The sequence below is a fragment of the Xiphias gladius genome, chromosome 8 (assembly GCF_016859285.1).
Source record: "Xiphias gladius isolate SHS-SW01 ecotype Sanya breed wild chromosome 8, ASM1685928v1, whole genome shotgun sequence".
In the NCBI taxonomy this organism is placed as follows: Eukaryota; Metazoa; Chordata; class Actinopteri; order Istiophoriformes; family Xiphiidae; genus Xiphias; species Xiphias gladius.
Window position 1 is genome coordinate 11,043,766 of NC_053407.1, and position 22,613 is coordinate 11,066,378.

The window sequence follows — 22,613 nt, forward strand, 5'->3', positions numbered from 1 at the left end:
CCCTAATTAATAATCCCAGAACTAATTACCTTTTTTTGTAGTCCTATCAGGACTTTTTTTTTTGGGTGGTGAAATTTTTTTTTCAAAACTTTAACTTGTACCTACCTGTTGCTTATTTAGAAATGACTATTTGATATTATAGAGAAATTTTGTTTCACGTTTTCAGGGCCTTTAAAGTCACTCATAGACTTTTTTTTTGCTTTCATCTGTCTTTTAAGTCTATTTATGTATTTTTTAGGACGACCCATTCTCTGCCTTAGACATCCACCTGAGTGACCATCTGATGCAAGAGGGCATCCTGAAGGTCCTGCGGGAGGAGAAGAGGACAGTGGTGTTGGTTACACATAAACTTCAGTATCTACCACACGCAGACTGGGTAAGACCAGGGTGTGTGTGTTTAAAAGAGTTGTTAACATCCTCACCAGCTGGATAGACTGTATATTTACACATTGTTTAACAATCTAACAGCCACAATTGATAAGACTGTCCATTTGTGATGCTGTTACATTATTCATGATGAAAACACTTTATTGTCTGATTTGAGATGCAGACAGTTTATCTCAGAACGGTCCCCGTGCACATAAAGATTGATTTCCAGTCTCGGCTAATACTAAAGATTACATTTCTTCCATGGTTTTGTGTCTGTGTGTTTTCTATCAGATTATTGCCATGAAAGATGGCACTATCCAGACTGAAGGGACGCTGAAGGACATCCAGAACACTGAGCCCGAACTCTTCGAGCAGTGGAAAACCCTGATGCACAGACAGGACCAGGAGTTTGAGAAGGTGATTAATGACTCCAAAATCAGTGTGCTAATGAATCCTTAATGACTTTGAATCCACCTTTACTAATCTTTACTTTGGTTCATTTCAAGGTTTTTCAATTCAGGGGAGGTGCACACAATCTGGCACGGTCTGGAATGGATGTTTGATTACCTGCCTGTTTGCTTAATGTCTCCAGGAGACGGTGGCAGCAAGTATGACAGATCTGGAGAGGAAAAACCTGCGGAGGTCCATGTACTCCAGAGAGGCCATTAGGACTGAGGAGGACGAGGAAGGTGAGGGGTCACAGATTACAGTAAATAGCTGTCTGATTTCAGTCAGTGCTTCAGTAATTTCCCTGATTATAATGTGTTTATGTGTGTGTGTATGTGTGTATGTGTGTGTGTGTGTGTGTGTGTGTGTGTGTGTGTGTGTGTGTGTGTGTGTGTGTGTGTGAGTGTGTGTTTGTATACTGTTAATGATATAAGCAGGATGTCATTCCCCCGTTCCTGTTGTGTCTCTTTGCTGAGGAGGAGCAGCTGCTACATTAAAGCTTGGGCTCATCAGCTCCAAATTGCCTATATTTAATTCCTGTCCCTTGTCCTCTATTTTTTCTATCCTATCTATTCAGTGTAAACAAAGTGTGTGTTAAATACTCCAGACTTTCTTGTTCTCTCTGAGTTTGGTGTCTTGTGTCTTGGCTTCTCTTTTGACTTTCTCAGCATCCAGATATGACAGGAACTTCACTCCAGCCGCCTCCTGCTGTGGCTAAACACTGAATCTGATCATTTATTTGTGTGCATGTCTCTGCCGTTGAATGTGCAACTGTTGTCGAAGGTGCTAAGGTGCGGTGGCTGTACTCTTTATCTGTGTTCTGTGCTGTCTCCCGTGTGCTGGTGGCACCCCGGGGTGGACTTGTGTGATGGCTCCAGCACCAGGTGCTGCCCTAATACTCGATCGAGCAGGTGTGGCCAGAAAGCATGGTTTGAAAAAAAAAAAAAAAAAAAGCAAAAAACGCCTGTGGCATTGTGGTGATCTTGGCAAATCACAGCAGTGTGAGCTTCTCCCACCGTCTTAAGAGTCTCATCATCCATTTAGTCTTTTATTCTCTCATTTTTTCCCCAAACATTTGTCTCTCCTGCCCCTCAAAACCTACTTAATGCCAGCATGATTGCATATGATGGTAGAAGTAGTCTGTTCAGCCCTGCTGGTCACTTTGTCCCTTTTTTTTCCTCCCTTATTCTCCTGCTTCGTCCCTGCCTGCGGCTTGTTTGAGCCCCTCAGGCCCGCGGCCTATTGCTCCAAAGCTTGCTGCATGATGCGATGTGATATATTTACATCAGGGGTGGGGAGGAGGCCGGAGTTCATTAACATTAGCTCCTCACCCTCAGTCAGTGTGTCATGGCTGCTCCATTGCCTCTGAAGAATGCACCATTCATGGGAATGAGCATCTGCTTGGTGTTGTAAAATATAGTTACTGTAGCCTATAGCCTACTTTCTCTGTTGGTTCTCCTCTCCATTGACCCCCTTTCGTTGTAATTTTTTTCTTTCTCTCCTGTGTTAGTAGTGGTTCTTTATAGAGACAAATGAGGAAAAAATATGAGAAATGTAAAAAAAAGAAAAAAGAAAATCACACTTCTTCAGAAACTAAATCAAGACTCTAACATTTTGACTGGTCTCTGCCTTGATCACAGAGGAATCCGTGGAGAGCGATGATGACGACAACCTGTCGCAGGTAATGCGTCAGCGAGCCACCATCCCCTGGCGCTCCTGTGGCACCTACCTGTCCTCTGCGGGGCTCCTCCTGCTCACCCTGCTCCTCCTGTCACAGCTCCTCAAACACTCCCTCATGGTCGCCATCGACTACTGGCTGGCACACTGGACATCGCACGTCATCATGGCCAAGATAGACGCCACAGCTCGCAACTGTACCGTCGTTCAGGTGAGACACTGAATGACTTTGTTTTTTAGAGATGATCTGATGTCCTCTGGCCAAAAACCTCTATGTTTCTCTATTGATCTGCAGTTTTCAGAGTCACAAAGGATTTTCTTGATTGTCGCTGCCTTGAAGGGCATAAATCAGTTGTTTAAGTAATTTTTAAAGCAAACACTCTCTAGTTGTAGCTTCTCAGTTGTGAGGATCTGGTGCCTTTTTTTGTCTTATGTCAGTGTTTCCCAACACGGGGGTCACGACCCATCCAGTGTGTGAAAGGATAAATCTGAGAGGTTCATGAAATGTTTATTGGAACAGAATAGAAGAAAAACAGTATGTTTTGCTCCACAAAGTGGAATTCTTTGCTTGAATCTTTGCTTTTATGTAAAATATCATATAGTTTAATGTCTTTGATCCTCAATAAATGTGATGATATGAGACATTTAGAGGTCAAAACTTGTGACTTATTTTGAAGGGGTCAAAAACCAATATGTTGCGGAACATTGTCTTATGCGGGTAAACTGAATATATTTAAGTTTTTGGAGTGTTGGTCTGACAAAACAAATAATTTGATGAAATTACGTTGGGCTTCAGGAAATTGTCAAAGCCATTTGTTGCTAAACGATTAATTGATAAATCATGGAAATAATCTGCGAATCAATTGACAATAAAAATAATCATCAGTTTCACCCCTTATTAAAAACAAACTCATGTACGGAAAAGTAGAAAACAGTAAATCATATCTGTGTCTTTTTGTAGAACAGGCCAAAGTGAAATTACATAGCAGTTTTCTAACTTAATCTCATGAATCTCAATTGAGCGGAGCTGACCTACAATACAAACTCAGACGCTGCCAGCTCCAGATGGAGCGTTCACTAATCACCCTGAGGCAAATGCAGCTCAGTCTCATCTGCATATTAGAGCAGCAGAGATGCACTGACGCAGTCTGTGTCAAAATGGAAAAGCATTTTTATAAAAGTAAGTGGGAGCACGTTTGCAGACATGTTGTTGCTAGTGACAGTTTTCGAGGAAAAACGGTTTGGAAACGTAAAGACGGAGAGGTTTGATTTTAAAACATAACAGTTGATGTGAACTGATTTGGACAGAAGACAATTTGCCACCAACATAAACCTCTTTAATTTTCTGTGAGCTTTAAACTCCATTTTCCAGCGCCCTCTTCCCCAGTAGACAGTTAGAGAAAGCAGAGACTTGCGCACACACGCACACACACATGCATGCTCAAAATAACAATATAAATACCGGTGAAGGTTAAGCTGCATTGTTCACATGTTGATTTCATAACAGCTGTTGGCAGGTTATCATGTTCCATTAATGAAGCAGCTCTGTTTTGAGAGTTATATATGTGTATGTGTGTGTGTGTGTGTGTGTGTGTGTGTGTGTGTGTGTGTGTGTGTGTGTGTGTGTGTGTGTGTGTGTGTGTGTGTGTGTGTGTGTCTTTTGTTGTGCATGTGATTATGTGTGTGTGTGTCCATCCTGTGGACCAAACTGGCAGGTCACTTTTCACACAGTCATGTGGTGGGCTAAAGACAGAATCAGCTGGGTACGAGGGCAGCCGTTTAAAGTGCACCGTGCCCTCCTGTCGAACACAAACACTGCGGTCGTCTCTCCTTCAGTTCTCTTCAAACACACTCACTTGAATGTACGGTTAAGCGTCGATAGATTGTCACCTGAATTTCCGAGGACATGTTGTCTGGCTGAGCTTCAGTGTGTCTTTGCCATGTTTATCTAATCTTTGCCGTGCTTTGGATTTATCCACTTGGGGACATGGAAGTCACATTACTGCCACTTTATGTAACCGCAGGCTGCTGTCTGACCGCGCAGGCAGTAGTTTTACTCCACTTACTTATAGAGACTTACATAGTTTCTGTCCTACTAGACAGTGGAAATACAGGAACAATAAGAGAATTACACAAGTGGAAATTCTTGGAAGTACTAAAAACAAACTGCTCATACTGTAACTTAAGATTACATATTCAGATAGTGTATTAAATATAATTATCTGTGTGTATGTAAGACCTGTTAATCAATTTAGGAGTGATAGCAGGTTTCAATCCTACATTTTAAGTACTGGTTGTGGGGTCATTTTCTTAACATCTAGATTCCTGACCGTCTTTCTAATTTGACAAATTAAAATTCCGATGTCAGGAAAATACTGACTTCCTCAGGTCATTCAATTCATTTTAAATGAATTAAAATTCATGTCATCGGGACTTTAATTCTTGATATCATAAACGTAGTCAAAAATATTAATTGTAGATATTCCAAATTCCTTGGAAGTCTAAGGATAGAAGGTGTCATACATTGTACACAATGTAAAGCCCGCCATGATGGATGAAAAATGATTTTGTGAATACTTAAAAGAAAAAAAAAGCTTGAGACAGAATCAGTCAAAGTGCAAAATGTAGTAGGAGGCAAACTTAGGGGAGAAAATGAAGCTCTAGGCAGGAGAGAGCAATGTTGATAGATCGGCTTTGAAAGCTTCACCCGCTTTTGACACATTAGACAGCTAATGGTTAACCAGCACAGGATTTAATTATGCTTGTAATTACAGTACAAGCAAACTGAGTGACAGGAGCGCCCCCGCTCTGCCTCACTCTCTCAAACACACACACCAAGTCATTGTCATGTCTTGTCTAATAACCCTCTTTCTCTCTGCTGTAGGACTGTGGCTTCAGCCACTCTTGGTATCTGTCGGTGTTCAGCGTGCTGTGCTGCCTGGGCATCGTCCTGTGTCTGGCCACCTCTGTGGTGGTAGAGTGGACCGGCCTCAAAGTGGCCAAGGAGCTCCACCACAACCTGCTCAACAAGATCATACTGGCGCCCATGAGGTGCAGTGCTCAGTTTGTGTGTGTGTGTGTGTGTGTGTGAGCTGCAGCTTTGCCTCATGATGGGTGACATTTGTGTGTGTGCTAAAACTGATCATTTAAAACAGGAAACACAGTTAAGAGCATCTTTTTTCGCCCCATTGCTCAGCACACCATCTGCTTTCCTTACACAAAACCTGGGAGACGTCGCTTCCGTAAAGACGCTCTCATGCACATGACACACCTGGGTGTACTGTACATACACTCGCTTGCACAGCTGAATAAACACATATATTTCAGATGAATTTAAACCGGAACAGCCGAGTGCACAGCACATCTGAGCAGATTCATTTTAATTATTGTTCTCCCATTGTGGAAATCTCTAAAACATTGTTAAAGACTTTAAGGATTTACCTCGTCCTTTCAAAAATATGAAATAAAGTAGTCTTAAAATGTAATTATTATTTTGATTTGATCATTAAATTAAACTGAATGCGTAATGGGAAAATTTATACTGTAGCAGAAAAAAACAAAACAAAAGAAATAATAAAGAAAATCGACAAAGCTTCAAAAATTAATTCTACACATTATACTCAGTACACATTACTACATTAACTTTGAGGTACCATAATATTCAAGGGTGACATTTGCTTTTATGGAAAGAGACAAATGTCTTGGATTAAAGGAATTCCTGCACAGAAAACAGATACGTAACAAAAAGACGGTACAGAACTCTTCAAATTTTGTACACATACGTGAATCATCATGAGTTCACTGTCGGCGGAAAAGGTTCATAGCCTTTTTCATTCCCCCCAGGCTGTTTGAGACGACTCCGCTCGGCAGCATCCTCAACAGGTTTTCCACCGACACAAACACAATCGACCAGCACATCCCGACCACCCTGGAATGCCTCTCCCGCTCCACCCTGCTGTGTGTGTCCGCCCTTGGTGTTATCTCCTACGTGACCCCCGTCTTCCTCATCGCGCTCCTGCCATTGGCCGTCGCCTGCTACTTCATCCAGAAATACTTCCGGATGGCCTCCAGGTGAGTCTGGCAGGACGGAGTTACATTATTGAGCTGAGACATAGCCCCCCCTAAGAGTTAATGGATACCCCATAAGAGGGAGAAGTTTTACTGTTACACCTTTTCTGAAACTGACCCACTGTTTTACTCAAATAGCCAAATAGCGATTTGTGATGTAGGGGATATTATTTTTTCTATTTTGTCCTTTTAACAAATGAAATTATTTTTTTATGACAACTCATTTTCAGTGGCTCAGTGCAACTTTGAGAAATAGGTATCCATAAGACAGATTTCAAACAATGCATACAAGAGTTATTACATCTCTCTTATGTGTGACACAAACAAAATGAAACCCCCTGACTGATATTATTTGAACGGCGCTTCAGCTGATATTTCCCTCTCTGCTGTGTCTCGTGTCTTCTGGTCAGGGACCTGCAGCAGTTGGAGGACAGCACCCAGCTCCCTTTGCTGTGCCACTTCTCGGAGACAGTGGAAGGCCTCACCACCATAAGGGCCCTCAGGTTATTACTAACATGTCTCCTACTGCAGCCACTGTACGCCGCTGGCGTCTACTGGTCGCACCATCTGAATTGAATGAAGAATGTTGATCAAGGATTACTGTCGTTTCAAAGGGGCACAAACTTATGTGTTGTCTTTACAATCAGCTAGTGTTGCTCACCTTTTATTAGAGAAGGCCCTGCACTAATTTTACATGACAGACAACTTACCTGTGATAAGTACCACTCTTTCTGTGAAAACACCTTTATAATGTCTTCTTTTAGTCTGGAGGAGCTTTGCCGAGTCTTAGAAAGGGGTCTTTTGGGCTTCAAATTTTGAACGGAAAACCTGTGACACAACTTTTGGGCGCAGAGTTTGAAGACTGAAAGACATGTGTATTCTGGGTCTTAAGGAAAGCCAAGTTCTCTCATAGAAAAGGATAGGAAGCACATAAGTAGAGGTTGACTAGGGACTAAAAGTCTGGCTCTCTCGGTCTCTGCTGCATCATTTTTGAGCTTTCTTTCTTAAATCCGTATCCCACAAGCCCCTCAGTGTTATGGAAGTGTAATATTTAATTGCTGGAACACTTTTTTTAAACATCATATATTTTCTGTGCCATTTGGATTTATTTTTGTTAGGCATTTTCTTTTGAAATCACAATTTCAATGAACCCAAAAGTTTAAATTCAAAAGAAATCTCAGTCTGCACATTTTCAGTACCAGAAAAGCTCAGCCCCTGGTTGGATTTTCTTTTTAGCATTAAAATGTCTGTTTGCACAGTGTCCCCCCTGTGGCTTTCTGGCACCCACTTTCTATCCAAGCAACTGCTGTTAGTCTTTTCAGAATCACACAAGAAAATGGTTGTACATTTAAATGAATTCTAATTTAATTCCCTGTAATTGAGATCTTCAAATCCATCTCGCCTCGTTTTATAGAGTGAGAGACTACATTTTTTATGCAATGTTGCAGTAAAACTATGGCTTTTATCACTTATGAGTGGTATAATGGATTTCACCCGCAGTCATTGGATTAATATTATGTCTACCATTTAAAGAATAGGTCCTACATCATCCTGCTTCCTTCCCATTATCAGGTTTCTTTTTAATCGGTTCATGTTGAAACAGAGCCAGTCGGGTTGTCAAACGCTTGTGGGCAGGCGGGCAGTTATTGTGTGTGTAACACAGTCTGTAATATAATGAAATAATCCTTTCCACTTGCAGATACGAGCCCAGGTTCAGACAGAGGTTACTGCAGTTCACTGACGCCAACAATATCGCCTCTCTCTTCCTCACCGCGGCCAATCGGTGGCTGGAGGTCCGCATGGTAATGATCCACCCGCGGTTCAGTTCTTTAAAATTCTCATCAGACCCGTTCACTCTTTGTCATGCAGCGGCCAGCTCACGTTTGTGTCGATGTTGATGAGTAACTGCTCCCTCTGTTGGGATGCTGAAAAACTGAATTTTCCGCCCTCTTATTAACATGAAATGCAGTCTTCACGTGACGTTTTATGTATCGACTGCACGCTGCTCACAGCTCACTGCTTCTCATGTTCTTCTTTGGCATGGGCGTTGACAAAAAAAAAACCTGAAGTGTAATAACAGATCTCCTTTTATCTTATTCACTTTTTTTTTTGAATCATTCAGAAATGCATTACCTTCTTGCTGTCATAGTGACATACCCTCTCTCTGCAGGAGTATATCGGAGCCTGTGTGGTGCTGGTGGCAGCTGTGGCCTCCATCACTAACTGTCTCTACAACCAGCTGTCCACCGGTCTGGTGGGGCTTGGACTGACGTACGCACTCATGGTGAGACTGTGTGTCTGTAGTGTGTGAGCTCACCTGCACTATTCAAGGACCATGCAGGTGGTTTTAGATGTTTTATATGAAAATAATGCATATTCTACATTATGGCCAAACTTTTCCAAAGATTTTAGATTTATTTACAAGTGCTTCGTTCTGCCTTTAGTGTATTTAACTGTATTTTTATATCTTTAACAGCATTAATGATTCATTACTTTGGGTTTTATTTAGAGAGAAGTATTTATTTGATTATAATGGATAAATGATTCTAAATTCTGGATGAAAATCACACTTTGAAAGTACTGCTTACAACTCAAACACCAGTAGTTTGTTCACCTCTTATTTTTTTTTGACATACTTGTGGGGGGATAAATGGAGAGATTTATAAAGAGAACAACTTAGGACATATAATCAGTGGCTCATTTGCATTTTCTTACCATTTACATCTTAACTTTCACTTCTTGCTGTAGAAGAACTTTTAAATGCGTAGGAATGTAAAACCCAACTGAAAAGCTGTTGAGACTGATCTGTTTATTAAAAATTGGTGGAAATATACTGTGTATAAACTACTGTTAATTGAAGTGCCTGTTCATGTTTGTAAAACTTGTTTCTTTTTCATTAGGTTGTTGCTGTCCAGCAGAATAATGCTTCCCCAAATTGTGCGATTTTCAGTTTTTTAAACTGAAGAGTTAAACGTTGAAAAATTCAAATCGATCTTAAGTTACATAAACCATCTAAAAACCCATTGGGCTATCTGAAAAATTCATTGTCACAAAGCTGAAAATGGGGCTGTTCTTCTTAGCTCATGAAAAATGTTCATAATGGAGATACAAGGTTTTCACAGGAGATGCATCCCATGTAAACTGTAAATGGACAAAAACATGAAAAACCACTGAATCTCCTACAGCCTGTAATGCAAAAACCGTGTCCAGCCTGAGAGGACTGTGTGCCTGCATTTACCCAACTCATTTCCACTCTTCCTCCTCCTCTTCCTCCCTCCTCCATCTCCATGTATCAGGTATCCAACTACATGAACTGGATGGTGCGTAATCTGGCAGACATGGAAGTACAGCTTGGCTCAGTCAAGAGGATTAACGGCCTGCTCAAAACTGAACCAGAGAATTACGAGGGGCTGCTCAGTGAGTGCAGCAACACGGTCACATTTTCGCCTTACGTTAAACCAAGTTTTACTAATTCAGCAAAAGAAATCACCCCCGCTGGGGTTAAGGTTTTGTGATTTTCTTTGTCACTCAGGATGAAGTTTAAAGTTAGTCCACATTTACTCCACATTCATCACCGTCAACCCGGGAGCAGGTGTCACAATGCTCGCAAGAAATGTATCTTTATACATTACTTGATGCCACTATATCCATTAATAATCTGTTTTATGTGCTTGTTTTCCTTTCAGCCAAAGGGGATTTTGCAAAGAGTCCAGTGGCCTTTTAGCATTAAAAGACACCTTTACCGAATAAAAACACAATCAAACCATTACATTGATATGGGTATCCTGTAGTTTATGGGTTTTTTGAGGGGTAAAAAAAAAAAAAAGTGAAAGCCCCATTGCACTGATGTTTCTATGTCTTTCTCAGCCGTGTCTCAGGTCCCTGACGGCTGGCCCCGGCAGGGAGAGATCAAGATCCAGAATCTGAGCGTCCGATACGACGCCACGCTGAAGCCAGTGCTGAAAAATGTCAACGCACACATCAGCCCCGGTCAGAAGGTAACAAAACTGAGGAAACCTGCGTGTGAAAACATGGAGCAAACACAAAGACCAGGAAAACAGTGTTTGAACTGATGATACTTTTTGGCCGATTGATTGAGTATCGGTGATAATAATGATTTGGTCTTGTTTGTTTTCAGGTGGGGATCTGTGGCAGGACAGGCAGCGGCAAATCCTCTTTCTCCTTGGCCTTCTTCCGCATGGTGGACATGTTTGAGGGTAAAACATTTCACAGCAGTGTGAAGATACAATTAGAATGAATGAAAGGATAAGAGAAATGATTATTCAAATAAGGAAACTAGGTCCAAATGCAACACTAGCAAGGAGAAGCTTGGGTTATTGGTGTACTAAATGTCCAAATTGCTGAGAATGTCCTGTTTATTACTGCGCTTTGTAATGTAGACGATATGCTACGCGTTTGTGTGTGACAGGTTATTTCTTTTCTCTTTTTCACAGGCAGGATTGTGATTGATAACATCGACATCGCCAAGCTGCCTCTGCAGACCCTCAGGTCTCGCTTGTCCATCATCCTCCAAGACCCCATCCTTTTCAGCGGCACCATCCGGTACAATGGGCCTCACTTCACCACTGATTTGACCAACAGGAAGGAGTCGTTTCAGCAGTTTAGATTATGTGATACTGATAATCTGACCCGAAATAGCCTGAGCAAGAGGAGGGGAAAACACAGCACATTTCCAGTAACGATGAGATGGCAAACTGTGACACACATCAAAGACACTTATATGACACATCGGCAGAGCAGAGGGATGGCAGATAAGAGGACATTCCTCTGAAAACTCTTCTGGAGAGGTTTATTTTTAGACTTCAGACCAAGTGACCTTAAAAGCTTTGTTATGTCAGAGAAGAAGAGATGGGGAGAAATTTTAAAGAAGCTGTGTGAAGCTGTCAGTTAAATCAGGTAAAAGTATGTTTTAGCGTAAAGCTTCTTTACGTGTTTGGTGTCTCGGACTGAGCTGACTGCCTGAACAGACTCCCAACGTTTGCTCGGTTTATTGATAGGTACATGATCATCAGAGCCGCTGCTTCAAATAGACAGAGATCGTTCGATGATGATGAAAATTTGATCTTCATCTCCTTAACTTTAATGTTGGCATTGAGTGAGGGGAGGGGATATGTTGAGGGTTAAGATTGGGGATAAATGTAGCTACAGCTTCACCGGTTAAAGTATTAATCTGCAACTATTTTGATAACAGGTTCATCGTTTAAGTCATTTTTCAAGCAAAAATGCCAAATATTAGATGGTGACAGGTTCTCAAATGTGAGAATCTGCTACTTTTCTTGCTCTTACATCATAGTAAACTGAATATCAGACAAAACAAGACATCCAATGACATCCCCTTGGGCTGTTTTTCACCGTTGTGGTATGTTTTATAGACTAAATGATGAATTGATTAATTGAGAAAACAATCAGTCGATTGATCAATTTAAAGCACACTAAAACATAGTATTACATTTGTATGTGTGTGCGTGTGTGTGTGTCTGTGTGTGTGTGTGTGTGTGTAGGTTCAATCTGGACCCAGAGGTGAAGGCTACAGATGAGATGCTGTGGGAAGCTCTGGAGATAGCTCAGCTGAAGCCTGTTGTTAAATCACTTCCAGGAGGCCTGGGTGAGAAAACCTTACTGTCTGTGTGTGTGTGTGTGTGTGTGTGTGTGTGTGTGTGTGTGTGTGTGTGTGTGTGTGTGTGTGTGTGTGTGTGTGTGTGTGTGTTTGTGTGTGTGTGAAAGAGAGAGAGAGATAGCGTTGTAAACTCAAGTGATGCACACAAACTATTATTTATTCTTTATGCTAGAGAATAGACAGTACCAATATTAAAAACCCATTCAAATGTTCATATTTATTTTTAAAAAAACTACCTGTCTGGCACTGATCTGTACGACAAATACAACCATTGCTTCTCCAAGGTCACTTGTTCACTTGCTCGCCACACCAGTCAGAAGCTCTAGTGTCTCGATACAAAGATCTGGCCGCATATCAGAATACACGAGCATTGATTTTTTTTAACTCCCTGACGGAGCTGCATTATGTGTGATGCTGCTCCGACGAGCCCCCCCGTTTACAGACCTGACGTTCACAGACTCATGATCAGATCAGATAGTGGCTGAGAGCTGTGCGCCTCTTCAACAGACTTAACTTACAGTCATGATGAATTCGTGGTATGCTGATGCATGGGGTCTCAACTCTGCACGGAGGCTTACTTTAGCTCTTGGTTGGTAATTTATCACTCAGTTCTTTATGACTCTGTCGTCTCCTACACTGTCTCCTGGGGGAAAAAAAAAAAAATCATTCAGTAATCTGGTGGAGTAATGGTCTGCTGCTGCTAATCTGGCCTGATGTAGGTAGCGAGACAGAGAGCTGCTGTCCCTTGTCCTGTGTGACACAGACAAATGCGTTTGTGTAGGTGTGTGACATGCTGACACAGAGCTACTCACTGCTTTAGTTTGTATTCACTGGAGCCACACATTCAATGAGATATTGATCTGCAACCCAGCAGTTAACGGCTAATTAACTTTGCCCTTTAATTTAGTTTAAGTAACAGCACAGTGACCAGGCAGTGTTTAATGCTGCATATAAAGCAGAGTGTGTTGCTGGTGCCAGGAAGGCTTTTAGTTACTGCAGTGATGGTGAGTTTTATAAGAGGAGATTAAAGGGAAGTTGATTCCATGGAAAAAAAAAAAAAAAAAAGTTTAACCTCATTGTATTTTTAAGGTTTTTCCGTGTGTCTGTGTTACAGGAGGAAAATACAAAATTCCAGTCAATAACGCTGATGTTTTTAATAATATTTATAAAATAATACCTCTCACTCTTTCATGGTTTCCTGTCTGTCTCTGTACTGGCCAATAAAGATGCAAACTGCAAAAAAGAAAAAGAAAAAGAAAAGCATCATGAAAGTCATGTAGTTGAACTTCTGCTGCTGTATACTTATTTATGTGACTCCAGACTTTGCAATAACTCAAGATAGCCCACATGTGCAGACCGATAGATCACTCGGGAGCAGTTTACTTTTTCGAGCACCTCTGTATGACTGTGCTTCATTCATAACACAGAATGGGAAATCAATATGATATTGATTTATCAGCTGTCACTGTAGTGTTATGTGTTACATCTAAAGCAATCTGCAACTTAACCTCTGTAGATCATACATAAATAGTAATATTGGCTGTGTAGTGTCTATATTCATTAGATTAAATGTATTGAAAGGTTTTTTTTGTTCTCTCAGATGCCATGGTGACGGAGGGAGGGGAAAACTTCAGTCAGGGTCAGAGGCAGCTGTTCTGCCTGGCGAGAGCCTTCGTCAGGAAGAGCAGCATCCTCATCATGGACGAAGCCACAGCGTCCATAGACATGGCAACGGTCAGTGTGTGTTTGACAAAATCTATAGAGAGAATCACTTATTTCAAAGGCCCACTCTTGAACTTTATGACCTTCTAAACCTTAAATGTCCATACTGTATATTCATATGTAAAAGTTATAGATGGAAAATCTGCATTCTTGTTTCTCAACCAATCTAAAATGAAAATATTAGCTGATATTAGCAACGGAAAACAAAGACAACTTTAGATTTAGTTGTCTAATGTCAATCAGTTTGGGAGCGATCGCAGGTTCTGATCAGGTTGTACTTTTAACTGATTTTTTTTTTTTTTTTTTACATAAGAGGAGGATTTAAAAAAAGGAAGCCAGAGTGGAGAATGAAGCGTGCATGAGGCAGAAAGCGAGAGACTGAGATGAAGGGAAAATACTGAGCGCAGTTAGAGCCTGAGGGGACTCGGTGTCTGTAAATGGCTGCTTCTTACTGAGGACCCTCTCCTGAATGATGGGTCACAAAGAGCCACATTTCTAGCTTACAATACCGCAGCAGCACTGCCCTGGAGGAAACAGTTTGAAAAATAAGCCTCGGGAGGGTTGAACAGTCATTGTTTTTTTTTTGGTTTGTTTTTTTTTACCAGCATGAAGCAACCGTTTAAAATGGCTTTTTATTCTACACATACTCTGATTCTCAGTCAACATGAAAGTATGTTTATATGCCTCTGCCCCCACAGGAGAGCATCCTGCAGAAAGTGGTGATGACTGCATTTGCTGACCGAACAGTAGTTACTATAGCAGTGAGTATCTCCCCCTACACTGTGCCACTGCTCTGGGTACTAACAGCAATGTACAGTAAGACATTTGTGTGATAAAGCATTGATTTTTTTTTTCTTTCTTTTAAAAGACTCATTTAGGATGTTTCAGTGTAAATTAGTGGCAGACGCAGAGTGGTGCAGCTCTGTAGTAATCGTTCTCTTCCCCTCCGCCACGCAGCACCGCGTCCACACCATCCTGAATGCCGACCTGGTGATTGTGATGAAGCGGGGCATCATCCTGGAGTACGACAGACCCCAGGCCCTGCTGGACAAGGAGGACAGTGTCTTCGCCTCCTTCGTGCAAGCAGACAAGTAGCACAAGAGGAGAAAAGAGAGGAATCAACAAAGGAAGACATTCAAAGTGCAATTGTCCCATGGAATATATTCATTTTATTTTTTAATCCTGTTGTATTATATTTGTACATAAAAAAATGTTAATTCTTTGTTAATAAAACATAAATTATCATTTACAATGGTATTTTTTGTTGGTGATGACTAAACTGATATAAAAGTGGTTTTGTTTTGGTTTTTTTTTGCTTGTGTATGTGAGACTTACTGCCTTGATATAAACAAATGAGTCACCAGTGCATAGCAGGTTTAAAATGACCTGGACCGTGCTGCTCAGCAAGACTAGGCTAAGCGCCAGACACCCAGCATAGTTATCACCTTCATATACTCGTGGGTGTCACTCTGGGATGAGAGTCTGTGCCCGCTGGAGCCCAGACTGACATTTGACATTAGAAAGTTATATGGATGCCAGAGGAGCAGAGCCTGGCCTGTAAAATAAAATCTGTCCGGGGATGGTATGAACATCAGATCCAAAACCCAGGACCAGGCGATAATGAACGGACTAAATCTGGCTCATGCGGGTGAACAGCCCACGTTCTATTCATGTTTAAAGCTGCTGAAGTTTAAACCAAACAGCCTGGGGGCGGTTTACTCTGGAGTGCCCTAAATGTAATCCATTATATGTCCAGAGCTGATGTGCCTGTGGCATGTGGAGCTGCACAACTGAACTGTTTGCAATGGGCCCTCTCCTGCATTCTCACTGAAAATCACAGGAAGGGCACCAGAGAGAGAGATGGCGGAGGGAGGGTCTGTCTCTCCGCACCACAACACAACGTCTCCATCTCAGGTTACCGAGCTCCAGTCAAGTGGCGGAGTCAGCACAGAGCCAACTGCGCCACATGAGCCTGCCCTCTCATCCGAAGGTGGCAAACCTCAGCTCAGAGGCCCATTATGCTCCCGCATTAACATTTTGCATCCCGCCGAATTCCTCTTTACGCAGCAGCACCGATGCGTCGATTCACACTGGGACGGGGCGCAGCTACGCTCGCTCGCTCGCTCGCTCGCTCGGTGTGGTGATTGACGGCGGCAGCTGCAGGGCTGGAAGGGGAATCTTCTCATGGGACCTCGCGGCTGAGAAGCGCCTGATCTGGAGGCAACGTGAGGAGCGCGCATACCTCCAGAAGACGGGGGACAACACGACACAGCTGCCGAGGGACTGACACCTGCGCGCACCGGACTGGTAAGAAAAGGGCAGCTGGGCAGAGGAAGCTGGGCAGGGACAGTTCCCCTCAAAGCCAGCGGGCTGTGGGTGCATAGTATGGGAGCGATATGTTGTCCAGGAAAGGACTCATTCCGGAGGATTACGTGCTGACGCGTTTGGCTGAGGATGTCCTGCAGCCCAAGTTCAAGGCGAAACCGGGGAAAGCTCGGTTCGTCGCCAAGAACGGCACCTGCAATGTGGCGCACACCAACATCCGCGAACAGGGCCGATTCCTGCAGGACGTCTTCACCACCCTCGTGGATTTAAAATGGCTCCACACGCTCATCATTTTCACCATGTCCTTCCTGTGCAGCTGGCTTCTCTTCGGCATGATCTGGTGGCTCGTGGCCTTTGCGCACGGCGACTTAGACCGGCGGGGAGGCGACTTTGTACCGTGCGTCACGGACGTGGAATCCTTCTCCTCCGCTTTTCTCTTCTCCATAGAGGTGCAGGTGACCATCGGCTTCGGGGGCCGGATGATCACCGAGGAGTGCGTCTCCGCCATCATCATCCTGATCGTGCAGAACATCGTCGGACTGGTCATCAACGCCATCATGCTCGGCTGCATCTTCATGAAAACTGCGCAGGCCAACCGGCGCGCGGAGACGCTCATTTTCAGCAAGCACGCCGTCATCTCAGTCCGCAACAACAAACTGTGCCTCATGATCCGCATCGGGGACCTGAGGAAAAGCATGATCATCAGCGCCACCGTGCGGATGCAGGTGGTCAGGAGAACCACAACCGAGGAGGGCGAGCTGGTGCCTCTGGACCAGATCGACATCCAAATAGACAACCCGGTGGGCACCAACGGCATCTTCCTGGTGTCCCCCCTCATCATCTGCCACGTGATCGACAAGGCCAGCCCGCTGTACGAGCTTTCGGCCTCGGACCTGCAGCACGAGGACGTCGAGGTGATCGTGGTGCTGGAGGGGGTGGTGGAGACCACGGGCATCACCACGCAGGCCCGCACCTCCTACGTGTCCGAGGAGATCCTGTGGGGGCAGCGCTTCGTGCCCACGGTCTCCGAGGAGGACGGCATGTACGCGGTGGACTACTCCAAGTTCGGTAATACCGTGAAGGTCCCGACGCCGTCCTGCAGCGCCAAGAAACTGGACGCGGCAGGCGGCATCGCTCGGTATAAACTGAACGAGGGCGTCACCTTGCGGCCGTCTGTGAGAAGGCGACGGGCCTCCGCGCTGGTCCGCAGGCCCAGGATGGAGAGCTAGAAAACTGATGATCCATGTAAAACCATGGCTGCCAGCATTTTGTATGAGGATCAGTTGAGTAGAAGGTTAATGAAATAACAGAATCATAATTTATTTTATAATGTATATATGCCCATAAGCAATAGTCCACCATCTCCACGCACTCAAATATGCACACGTTTTACTCAGGGCCAGTATGATAAAGCACAAAGTCAGAATGCACTGAAGTGTATGAGATGTGACTGTTCTTCAACCTGAGGAGTCCAGAATTTAGAGAAAGCACAGTTTGGATGTGTTTTAACTGTTTTTTTTTTATTTTATTTGTAATTTAGAGAGACTGCATGTATCTAAAAGTAATAAAGGAGAATGCTTCATGTAAAGTGTGTTGTGGATGGAGAGGCCACATAATGTTACTTAAAGGGGTAGTCTGACAGTGTAAAAATGCATTTCCATCAAACCGGGGACCCAGAAGCAAAGCTCGACCGGTGCTGGAGTTTTGAAGCCCATGTTGAGATGTGAGTTTACAAAAACCAATCCTTTGATTAGAATCCTTTAAATCTGGCTAGAAAAGAAGTAAAACCAAACTAGATACTGTGTGACATTTTACGAATGAAAATCTTGGGATGGATGCTGCTGCTTCTAAATGACCCGTTTCACCGGTTTTTGTCGTTTCCGAACTTCATGTCATTTATCAGCCAACATAGAATAACGCCACTACCGATGTATACTTCATCTGTGCAAAGCCAATGTTGACCAATGGTGACACGACACAATTATTTTTTTTAAGGTCAAAAGCAAAGCAGCAGGGGCCTACGTTTCCTGGCCCTCCCTTCCTGGTGGACTCCCACGTCTGTCAAACTTAAATGAACCCAATTTCACGCAGGACCTTTTTTGTTATGCATCTCTAGTCTCCACACTAAAAACTGAGATAACCCTGATGACATCGCTAAGATACCATCTGTTGTTTTTTTCTCAGGACTTGACAAAGCTCCTCAGGAGTCACAGGGGACATCACGCAAATGCACATTCGAAGGGCTGAGTGGTACCGCACATGACTAATAAACTGTGTGTAAATGCGATGGAGTGCCCCTTTAAGAATGGCAACACTTTCATGGTGCTACACACAAGACACATTTCTTTACTCTTGCATAATTGACACAAACTCATTCTTAAAAAAGACTAGGAGGCAGGCTGGCATTTCTCTCTTTTATTAGATTATAATCCGCAGAGCTTAAAATATTAAATTGCTTTTAACTTAGTTAATAATTAAAATACATAAAAACGAGAGCCAGAACTGAAGAACCCTGCAAAAAAAAGAAAAAAGAATTAAAATAAATAAAAAAAGGAGAATTATAAACCCATCCTCCTCCATACAGAGGCTGTCTGACAGAACCCGCTTGCGATTCTTTGTACAGTAAAGTCCAAGCAGACTGTGCATTTTCTATACACGTGTAATGATACCATTATTGTTATTATTTCTGAACTAATTCTCCTCTGATAATCATTTTCAAAATTTAAAGGGACGAGTAAAAACAAAAACCAGAAGATTTTTAAGTTTGCACTGGGAGTACTGGTGTCTGTTAAACAGCAAAGCAGCTCCACCCCCATCCCTCTAACCCCTCTCTCTGTCTCCATCTCTCCCTCTGTGGGCCTGCAGACATTACCTCATGTCTTTGTCCTTCTGTGCTGCTGGAGGGGGTGGTGGTGGTGGTGGTTTAAAGGGCTGCTGCTGTGCTGAACGATGGGCAGCAGTCTGTCTCAAAGCATCTTTTCTCTGATCAGATTAGAGATCTAACATACAATCTTTATTATTTTCTTCTGTGTCTCCCTGTTTCTGTGTCATTCTCTATGTGTTTGCTGCCCTCTACAGGTAGGCTCTGGGACATGTTTTCTGGGGGTACACCGGGGGATTATGTGACTACACTGCAGTTAAACATAATCTGTCATACGGAGGGCTGAGCAGTCTGGAGAACAAGGGACAGAGAGTGGAGAAAAAAGAAAGAGAGCAACTTCTCTCTGGCAGCAGTGATGTATTCTCTCAGGTCCTGAGTAGGAAGCACTTTAAACATCCCCGACATAAGCAACCCAAACAGTGATTGGCTAGTATTGCCCCATCAGGCAGTAACGTGGCTCCCTACTGGCCAGCGTAGTGGCCATGCGCCTGCACACCACTTCTCGCCGCTGCAGGAGGAAGGATGGACGAGCCCGCAGGTGAGCAGAGACGCCTCTTCTCCACACATCAACAACAACACTGTACAATAGTAGGTCAAAGCAAAGCAGAGCCCCCTTCCTGTACTGTATGTTAGGTAGAGGATAGAGGGAGGCGAAGGGCTGACAGACACACTGCACCCCCCCTCCCAAAAAAAAAAAAAACTGAAAAAAAAAAAAAAACTTCAACAAAAAAAAAAATGTAATAAAACCAAAAATAAAACATACACATACTTTTTTTGTTCCTAGTTTAAATTGCAGAGAAGATGGGAGGGATTTGCCCCTGGGAGGAACGCTCACGCCAATTCCTGCTGGCGTGACAAACCCCTCCCAGCCACCCCAAACCCCCCCCGAAAACCCTCCCCCCTTCCTTCCGGCTGGTTGGTTGGTGTCGTAGCGAAATATAAGGGTAGTGGAAGGTCTCTTTAAGTCCTGCTGGCACTGAGGAAGGGGGCCAGGCCGTCTTTCCTTCTCTCCTCTATCTTATCTTCTATCACCCCCGGGGCTGCTTTCTCACGGCCGCCCCCGCTCATCTCTCCGTCACGTGGTTTTGTGATGAGGGGGAGGGCGCTGAGGCAGGGGCGGATGGGGCCGGGGTAGGCGCGGGTGGCGGGGCGGGTGTGCAGAGGATTTCGGACAGGTCGTCCATGATACAGGTCTCCTTGGGGTCGACCAGGTTGAATTCCCTTACGAAAACGATGAAATGTGCATACAGAGTGTTCAAGTGGCCCTGCAGGTCGAGAGCCACCGTCTCTTTAAAGTGCGCCCAGTAGAGGTGAGCCAGCACGTGGAACAGGTACCGGCAGATCTTCTTTACCAAGGACTCAAAGGAGTTGGGAAACTCTTTGCCTGAAGGGAGAGAAGGAAATTAACCACAGGAGAGACGGCATCAGAATCTGAAATCACTATATATTTTAAAGGAACAGGCTGGTGGTGTTCTTCGGTTTTCTAATTTTCAACAAATCAAATGAAAAGACTAAAACAAACAACGTGTTAGTCTGACTCAATACTGGTCTTCCTACCCTTTCTAGAGTGCAACTTCCCCAGGCCCATTCGTTCCTACTGATGATGTAAATCTTTAAAAACAAGTGACAAAGCTTTTTCCTAAAACACCTGGGCTCTGTAGTTTTACTCAGGAGTAAACAATGCATTTGTTTGGGACTATTTTTAGCCATGGATTAACAAACAGTTGGTGAATTAGTGAGTATTTACGGCCGCAGGATGACGTAGGTGGCACTGACTCAAAATAAACTACAGTCTGTGTTCATGCTGATGAAGGAACGTGTCACCCAGTTCGACTGTGTGGTTCACTGATGTCTTTTCAAATAGTTTTTGGACAACAAAGGAGGAATACTTTTTAGTAAGATCAACTCTTTTTTGGTTTTAGTTTTTAAATGTGATTTGTTGACATTAAGAAAAATATAGAATATTACCACCAGGCCTGTTAAATAATAGTAGAGCTGAAAATTAATCGATTAATCAGTTGGCAGACAATGAATCTGCAAGAATTAATTTTCTGTTCAACCAACTATGACCCAAAAAAAATAAATTTCTGGTTCCAAAGTTGAAAAATCTGGTTTTATTTATTTTCTGATATTCAGAAAAATTCTGATGAGGACTTTACAAACCAAATTACTAAATAGTTAATTGAGAAAATTAATCAGCAGATCAATCGATAGTGAAAATAACTAAGATGCAGCCCTTAATAATCATTTCTATCATTTCTTTTTGGACCACCACTAATTTTCCTTATCCCTGTATTCCACCAGCTGAGGCAGCAGGGGGCAGCAGCGTGTAACATTTCGGGGCCCCCGCAGGCCTGCAAACAGAGTAGATGCTCACCGTATTTTGTAGGAAAGATTTCCTCATCTGTGACCAGTTTCTGACAAAGACTCATTACAAAGTCGACATATTGTGGAGCAGTGCACTTCGTCTTCTTCCCCCTCTCGTCATACCAGTAGTATATTCTGGAAAGAGACAGATAAAGAAAATCCAATCCCTGTTGTCAGGTACACATTAAAAAAAACAAAAAAACAGATGACATAACAGTATTACTGAGGAGCAGGATATTATTCAATGACTGTGAAGTGGCTTTTAATTGATCATGATGAATGTTTTTCTGAAGAATGTTTGTGGCTGGATAGGAGCAGCTCAGACACAAACAGGAGTATTTCCTGGAATGTAAACTTGTTCTGTGGAGCAGGAAGAGAAAACAACGTACAGGTGACCTATGAGACATAATTGGCTCATGAAAAATAAACTGCTCTATTTCCTCATGCAGGGAAAACCCATATTACCGGTGATGTCTCACTTTCTGAAGGGCACAGATCATAATGAAGATACAGCATGGTGTCTCATACTAACACATTCTTATCCAGATGTCATGTTAGCATGTTTTCATTTCATTTGACTTGCTGAACCCTGTGCCCCGGAGCTTTAATTTCCTGATTGGGCCAAATTCCCTGCAGTCACAGGAGTTAACGGGACACTGATCCCCCCCCAGTCCTCGGGCCAGTCCTGCTGTTGGTGAAATATTTCCAGAGGGGCTGACACAGATAGCTGAATTGTCAGAGGGGGCTTGGAGTCGTAGATAACAAAAGTCAAACAGCAGGTCAGCAAACACCTTAGATATAGATGTTGGAGCAGCAGGCGGCTATTAGCGAGCGAATGAAGGAGGAGACGGTGAAACAGGGCTAGTAAGGTAACCAAAGAGACGAAAGGAAGATCTCAGTGATCTGGAAAGGTCAATTAATAAGTAGATAAAATGGTGAAAAGAAATGTGTGCGTAGGTGTAGCCGTCTTATTAGAGTGGGAGCCAGTGGGGCAGACATTACAAATCCTGAGGAATGTAAAACGTCCACATAACTGACCTTGCAGGAGGGAGACCTACTGACCACAGCGCCAGGACCAGACTTACAATACACTTACTCACACAGCATTAGACTGAGTGT

General features: G+C 43.2%; 3 protein-coding genes across 7 annotated transcripts in view; 2 read left to right on the forward strand and 1 right to left on the reverse strand.

The window, feature by feature from the left end:
- The window catches only part of abcc8 (ATP-binding cassette, sub-family C (CFTR/MRP), member 8), a 50,632-nt gene extending 35,531 nt beyond the window's left edge, over window positions 1-15,101 (forward strand). For both annotated transcript variants that reach the window (XM_040133934.1, XM_040133935.1), the window contains exons 22-38: window positions 239-376; window positions 661-786; window positions 962-1,058; window positions 2,457-2,704; window positions 5,378-5,544; window positions 6,337-6,564; window positions 6,972-7,064; window positions 8,261-8,363; window positions 8,732-8,845; window positions 9,858-9,978; window positions 10,429-10,559; window positions 10,700-10,778; window positions 11,016-11,124; window positions 12,084-12,187; window positions 13,800-13,933; window positions 14,620-14,682; window positions 14,879-15,101. In XM_040133934.1, coding sequence (XP_039989868.1) covers window positions 239-376; window positions 661-786; window positions 962-1,058; window positions 2,457-2,704; window positions 5,378-5,544; window positions 6,337-6,564; window positions 6,972-7,064; window positions 8,261-8,363; window positions 8,732-8,845; window positions 9,858-9,978; window positions 10,429-10,559; window positions 10,700-10,778; window positions 11,016-11,124; window positions 12,084-12,187; window positions 13,800-13,933; window positions 14,620-14,682; window positions 14,879-15,016 — 2,193 coding nt within the window. In that variant the 3' untranslated portion in view covers window positions 15,017-15,101. The remainder of the gene's footprint in view (window positions 1-238; window positions 377-660; window positions 787-961; window positions 1,059-2,456; window positions 2,705-5,377; window positions 5,545-6,336; window positions 6,565-6,971; window positions 7,065-8,260; window positions 8,364-8,731; window positions 8,846-9,857; window positions 9,979-10,428; window positions 10,560-10,699; window positions 10,779-11,015; window positions 11,125-12,083; window positions 12,188-13,799; window positions 13,934-14,619; window positions 14,683-14,878) is intronic.
- A 947-nt stretch (window positions 15,102-16,048) lies between these two features.
- On the forward strand, window positions 16,049-17,816 carry kcnj11 (potassium inwardly rectifying channel subfamily J member 11). Its single transcript, XM_040133936.1, has one exon. It carries the CDS (start codon window positions 16,318-16,320, stop codon window positions 17,473-17,475), a length of 1,158 nt encoding a protein of 385 aa, XP_039989870.1. The 5' UTR covers window positions 16,049-16,317; the 3' UTR covers window positions 17,476-17,816.
- An 837-nt stretch (window positions 17,817-18,653) lies between these two features.
- The window catches only part of mob2a (MOB kinase activator 2a), a 63,187-nt gene continuing 59,227 nt past the window's right edge, over window positions 18,654-22,613 (reverse strand). For all 4 annotated transcript variants that reach the window (XM_040133940.1, XM_040133938.1, XM_040133939.1 and 1 more), the window contains exons 4-5: window positions 21,505-21,629; window positions 18,654-20,511 (exon numbers count right to left, since the gene is read on the reverse strand). In XM_040133940.1, coding sequence (XP_039989874.1) covers window positions 20,192-20,511; window positions 21,505-21,629 — 445 coding nt within the window. In that variant the 3' untranslated portion in view covers window positions 18,654-20,191. The remainder of the gene's footprint in view (window positions 20,512-21,504; window positions 21,630-22,613) is intronic.

Bases quoted from the DNA above. Each gene is read 5' to 3' on its own strand.
- kcnj11 (XM_040133936.1), top strand. From the start codon at position 16,318: ATGTTGTCCAGGAAAGGACTCATTCCGGAGGATTACGTGCTGACGCGT.